At 49.0% G+C, this 6,154-nt stretch overlaps 1 protein-coding gene across 1 annotated transcript in view; it reads right to left on the bottom strand.

The window, feature by feature from the left end:
- Positions 1-2,990: 2,990 nt before the first annotated feature.
- The window catches only part of GHRHR (growth hormone releasing hormone receptor), a 29,181-nt gene continuing 26,017 nt past the window's right edge, over positions 2,991-6,154 (bottom strand). Inside the window, exons 11-13 of the mRNA XM_078059851.1 lie at positions 5,773-5,902; positions 5,168-5,209; positions 2,991-3,398 (exon numbers count right to left, since the gene is read on the bottom strand). Coding sequence (XP_077915977.1) covers positions 3,273-3,398; positions 5,168-5,209; positions 5,773-5,902 — 298 coding nt within the window. The 3' untranslated portion in view covers positions 2,991-3,272. The remainder of the gene's footprint in view (positions 3,399-5,167; positions 5,210-5,772; positions 5,903-6,154) is intronic.

The following is a 6,154-nucleotide window of genomic DNA, read 5'->3' as shown; positions in this document are numbered from 1 at the left end:
GAGAAACGGTCACACTCACCCCTCCTGTGCAAGAATGCACAGGCCACCTCTTTGGGGAGACAGCTTGCCAGTAGGAATTAAAAGGCTTCTCGTGTGCATTGCATGGGGTCAAACATGCTAGGTCTAGGAGTTTGTTCTGAAGCTTTTCTCTTTTTGAGATGTACATGAAGAATTGTCTATAAGGAAGTTTGCCATTGCAACTATGGATTTTTTAAAACTTGCACCAATAGAAGACTTGTCAAGTAATTTTTGGCTAAACAAAGAATATTCGATAGGCCTCCCAAATTATGTGGCAGGAAAAAAGTCTTACAGTGTTCTGTAGCAACAATCTGTTGACTCTTTTTAAGTAACTTTATCGAGAGATGGTAATTCACATGTCATAAATGTCACCCTTTTCAGCTGTACAATTCAGGGGTTTCAGGCACAGAGGGTAAAACTCTCATCACTAGCAAATTCTAGAACATTTTGTCACCCCTGAAAGAAACCCCCACAGCCACCAGCAGTCAGTTCCCATTTTCCCCTCCCCCAGCCCCTGAAAACCTCAAACCTACTTTCTGTCACTACAGATTTGTCTATTCTGGACATAAATTCACAGAAATGGAATCCTATGATAGGTGGCCCTTTGTGCCTGGCTTCTTTCACTGAGCACCATGTTTTAGGGTTCATCCATGTAGCACGTGTCCGTACTTCATTCCCTTTTATTACAGAATAATATTCCACTGTATGGATCTATGTCATTTTGTTTATCCATTCGCCAAATGGTGAACATTTGGGTTTCCATCTTTTGGCAATGAGGCATACCACTGCTGGGAGTACTCATATACCAGTTTTTGTACAGATGGAGGTTTTCCATGTTCTTGCCTATGTGCCTTGGAGTGGATTTGCTGGGTTGTATGGCAACCCAATGCTGGACTTTTTGAGGGACCATCAGACTGTCTGCCAAGCCAACTGCACCACTTTACATTCCCACCAGCAATGTAGAAGAATTCCAATTTCTCCACAACCTGGCCAATGCTTGTTGCTATCTATTTTTTCCTTCCAGCCGTCCTAGTGGGCTGAATCAATATCTCATTGTGGTTTTGATTTGCAGTTTCCCCAAAGACTAATGACAGTCAGCATCTTTTTATGTGCTTATTGGCCATTTTTATACAGTGTATGTTTGTTTTAAGTATAAAAAATACAAATTTATAAATACAGTATGATCTCAAGATGGTTCAGAAATGCAGAGGAAAAAAAAATTTTCAGGAAACATACCAAAATATCAACAGTGACTATCTTTGGGTAATAAGATTATGGCTGATTTTTTATTTTCTTTTTAAATCCTGTCTACATCTCTCAATGCCCTGCAATGAATATGAATTACTTTTATGATCTGAGGCTAAAGGAAGGTTCTTAGACTGGAATCACACCTTGACATTTGTCTGACCAAGAAGGTGCTGGGTAGTTGGGCATCATGGCCACCAATGTGACCTTGGGTTTCATCTGGCTGAGTCTCCTTTCACTGGAACCCTCATGACTTTGAGGGTTGGGGTGTGTGCATCAGAGCAAGAATGGCAGAGAGGACTGGAAGGCTTCCTGGAGGCCAGGGAATGGAGCTAAGTTTCACACCACAGATCTGCTGTGGGCTGACCAAGAATGGGAACGATTTCATCCTGATCTGCAGCGTCCATTTCTGCCTGTTCTCTGCACTCAAATCTCCCATCAGTCTACAAACACATTCCCAGGGACAGCACCCAGTTCTCATTCTCCTCCCTGCCGCCAAGGATTAGGGTGGGGGAAGGACTGACCGTGATGATGCATTACATCAGGGGCGCTCACCCGAGTTGGGGGCAGCAGGCAGTAAGGACACAGGAAGGCACACAATGGAGAGAACATAAGGGAAAGACCTAGAATTGGGAAATCTCCATGCCAGAGAAAAATAGGGTAAGGGACCCAAGCGATTTCCAGAAGAACAAACCCAAAAGGCTAATAGGCACTGGAAGAGATGCTCACACTCATTAGTTATCAGAGAAATGCAAACTGAAACAATGAGATGTCACTTTACCCCCATTTGACTTGCAAACATTAAAAAGCTGGGTAATGCCAAGTGTTGGTGGAGCTGCTGGTGGGAGTGCAGATTTTGCAAGCATTCTGGAGCGCAATCTGGCAGGCCTCATCACAGAAGAAAAGGCATATGAGATGACCCGGCACTTTTGCTCCTGAGTCTGTGTCCTGGAGAAAGGCTCACTTGGACAGGTGCATGAGGGGACAAGTGCGTGAATATTCACCTGCGGGGGAGAGGGGGAGACAGGACGGGTCAGACGTGGGCGATGACACCATGTGGCACCATATGGCAGTCAAAACAAGAGACCAGATGAGCACACGGCAACACGGGTGGATGTCTTCAAAGCAGAATGCTGAGGGGAAAATGTTAGAAGCAGGATGGAGCATATAACCAACAAAATTTATGTAAATCGAAAGTACAGACACACACGAAATACTACCTATTTTGCAAGAACACACAGAAACACAAATATTCACATTAAACACATTGGGATGTTTGCCTATGGGAGGAGAGGGATGGGATTGGAGATAGAGACAAGAGAGAACACGTCTTAAGAGGGGCGCCTGGGTGGCTCAGTCGTCAAGCGTCTGCCTTCTGCTCAGGTCATGGTCCCAGTGTCCTGGGATCGAGTCCCACATCGGGCTCCCTGCTCCGCGGGAAGCCTGCTTCTCCTCTCCCACTCCCCCTGCTTGTGTTCCCTCTCTTGCTGTGTCTCTGTCAAATAAATAAATAAAATCTTAAAAAAAAAAAAAAAGAATACGTCTTAAGAATAAATTAAGCAGGAGGATTCTTGCGCAGATTAATAATGGGGATGGAACACAGCAGAGGAATGATAAAGGCATTTGTGCACCAGAGATCAAATCAAGGCTGTAGGTCCCTCCCCTTGGGGCACGTGTATTCACTCAAACTCCGTATCTATTTGTTTACAATTTTATTGGCTCCTCTGGCCTTGGGCTATGGCCCAGAGTCCAGGAGGAGGAACAGGAGAATGGAGGCTGAGCAACCGAGGAGGTCAGAGGTAGACACTCAGGGACCCAGGGTCAGGTGCGGGACAGGTGCAGGACAGGGTGAAAGGGTTGCCCCTGCCCAGGGTGGGGCAGCAGCTGCGGCGGAGGTGTGGCCTGAGGGCTCTCCAGGGCGCTGGTCCCTCTTGCTCCTGCAGAGGGTGGTGGGCCCACTGGAGCTGCCCAAGTTCAGGTGTGGGCTCCAGTCACGTGATGTGGCCAGCCTAGCAGGCAGACGTCAACACCTTCACCCCAGAGGGGGAAGGCATTGTCCACTTGGTGCGGGCCCTCCGGGCGGGCAGCAGCTCAGGGTCATGGCCGTGCCACCTCCGCGAGATCTCGGTCCTCACCTCCAGGGGCAAGGGAGAAGATGTTAGGAAGGTCCCACTTCTACTTCTGTGCTCCACTCCGGGGTATAGGGAGAGCCCACGCGGGAGAAACATAGACATGGACTCCTGGGAGAGGAGAAGCCATGATTGGCCGTAGCTACCGCTAAGTATTATCTCTGGAAGATACTACTTCCTCCTTCCTGTGAGTATTCCTGGCCATTCCCTTTAGCTCTTTTCTCTAACTTTTAGCACTGCCTTTATGTGAGTCCGGTTAAAGACATTTTCTATGGGTGCTTTCTTCCATTTCTGGCCACCTAACCACACTGTCCTCCCTGAGTACTTCCCATCCCCTGCTCTGGGATTCAGTCCTTCCCTGCCCACTGAACTGAACTATGGCCACTGGGAACCTGTCCAGAGGATATGACCTAAAGGGAGAGAAGACGGAACCCTGTCTAAGGAGCCGCAGGTGAGGGGACTGGGATTCCTGAAAGAAAAGCACCTAGGTGGGGGTGGGGGAGGACAGGGGAATCTGAATTGTCACATCTCCAAGGGGCTGTTGGGGTCAGAGGGAGCTGAGAGGCTGTGACCACCCCACTCCCGACAGCTGAACTTGGGCTATAGTGAAAGACAAAAGGGAGACAGATTTCTGTTCAACGTAAAGGTGAGCTTCTCCACAGGTGCTTAACAACAGAAGAGCTATTTATGAGTAGTAAACTCCCCATCACCAGAGTTATACAACTATCTGGTCCCCAATATGATTTCCCGGGACGGATCCCTTCACAGCTCTCCATGGAAGCTTCTTTCCCAGGTCCCCGCAGCCTCAGCCAGGGCTGTTCCTCACCCCTGTCAATGCCTACAGGACCCAACAGCCACTACAAACAGATACTGCAATCCTGTGTGTGCACCCAGACACCTGGTAAGGCTGTGTGAGACTCAGGGTGGCTGGGGTGGGAGTGAAGAGTCAGCAGAGTGGGAGCCAGTCAGGGACAGAGGTGGCAGGAGAGGGGCGAGCACCATTTCACAGCTGACAGATGGCACGTGCACCCAGGTCTTCGGCGGATCAGAGCCCACGGCAAATCCATGCCACAAGAGGGAGCCCATCACTCTGCCGTGCACACAGCAGCAGGGCCTGGGGTCTAGGGCACTAAGCTAAATTCTCCCACCTCTCCCGCAAAGCTAGTCTGTCCCAAGGGACAGGTGTAAGGTGCCTCCTGGGTGGAATGTTTTCATTTTCCTCTCCCTGCCATCTTTCCATATTTCTACAAGCGTATCGGCACTATCTGTCTAGTCATGGGTGTGTCCTCCTCTGTTTGGTCTGTTCTTTTCATAAGGCCCTCTCTTCCAGGTGCTTTCTCTCCGGATCCCTGGCTCTGTTCTCCATCGTAGTCTCTGCTGCTGCACCTGACTCTGTTTTCCTAGCCCCCTTTATGTCTGCCCCTGATTTTTTCAGTTCCTCTGTCTCTCCTAGAGCTGGCTTATTCCCTCCTCCACTCTCACTTTTGTTCAGTTTTAGGAGCACAGAACTGGGGGATCCTTTTAGACCATCCCTGGTCCTGAATGGATAGTATATTTAGTCCAGCCCAGAAGAGGGATGGATAAAGGACATTAACAGGAAGCAATCAGGTTCAGCTTGATCTAGAAGCTCAGGGCAGACCAAGCTTCCCAAAGGATCATAGGAGTCAAGGTTCAGTTTGAGCTGGAATTTACAGGGCCTGGGAAGAAGAGAAGTGGCCTTAGGTCTGGTGGGAGGGAAGACTCAATGACTAAGGATAGCCTGGAGAGTTATATACCTCTTGGTTGAGGAAGCAATACAGGATGGCAACGATGAAGCCCTGTGGGGCCAAAGAGAAAGGACCACATCAGAATACAATGGCCTGGCCATAAGATGTCCACAATCTTTCTACTATCTTTTCCTCCACCTACCCGCAGGCTGTGGCCTGGGCCACGTCTTTGGGGAAAGGGAAGGAGGTACCAGGAACATTGTTCCATGTAATCATCACAACAAGCCTGCTAAGGCTGTACTGTTGATCCTGTTTCTCTGATTTTCTTTATTTCTGCAGCTCCCAGTATTGAGCACAGATCCTGGCACATAATAGATGCTCAGTAAATGTGGGATGGACAGATGAGTGGATGATAGATGCATGGGTAAATAGGTAGGTGGATGGATAGATGGATAGATAGATGGAGGATGGATGGATGATCAGTGGATGGATGGGTAAATGGATGAGTAGATGGGTTCAGGGAAAGTTGAATGAATAGAAAGATAGATGGATGAAAGAAAGAATAACCAGCCTAGTAACCCTCAACCTACCATGAACTCAACCAAACCTGAGGGCAGCACTGCCTCCCTCCTGCCCAAGGACTTGGTGGGAAGAGTCCCTGTGGGGGCCCTCACCTGGAAGGAGCCCAGTCCCAACTCCAGGGGGAGGCGGATGCCCAGGCCAGCACTGTCAGGCAGAAAGTTGAAGATGACATAGTGAATTCCAAACAGCGGGATGAGGAGAAGCGTTGATTTAGAGAGACGCCTGCAGGGGAAGACAAGCCCTAGGCACCCAAGGCTGGAATTAGAACATGTCCCCTGCTCACTCCCACTTTCCATCAGTTCCCCATACAGACTCTCTGCACCAGGGACCCTGGAGAACACCAGCCTCCCCAAACACAGTGTGGTACAATGCAGGGCTTCTTTACTTCGGGGCCATGGATCTTGCTGTTCTCACTGCCAAATGCTCAATTTTTTCCAGTCAACATCCATGCAGCAAAGTCTGGTTCAAAGACCA

This window comes from Halichoerus grypus, chromosome 12 (assembly GCF_964656455.1).
Source record: "Halichoerus grypus chromosome 12, mHalGry1.hap1.1, whole genome shotgun sequence".
Lineage (NCBI taxonomy): Eukaryota > Metazoa > Chordata > Mammalia > Carnivora > Phocidae > Halichoerus > Halichoerus grypus.
The sequence above is the reverse complement of the archived record's forward strand: the minus strand, read 5'-3'. Positions and strand labels throughout refer to the sequence as shown.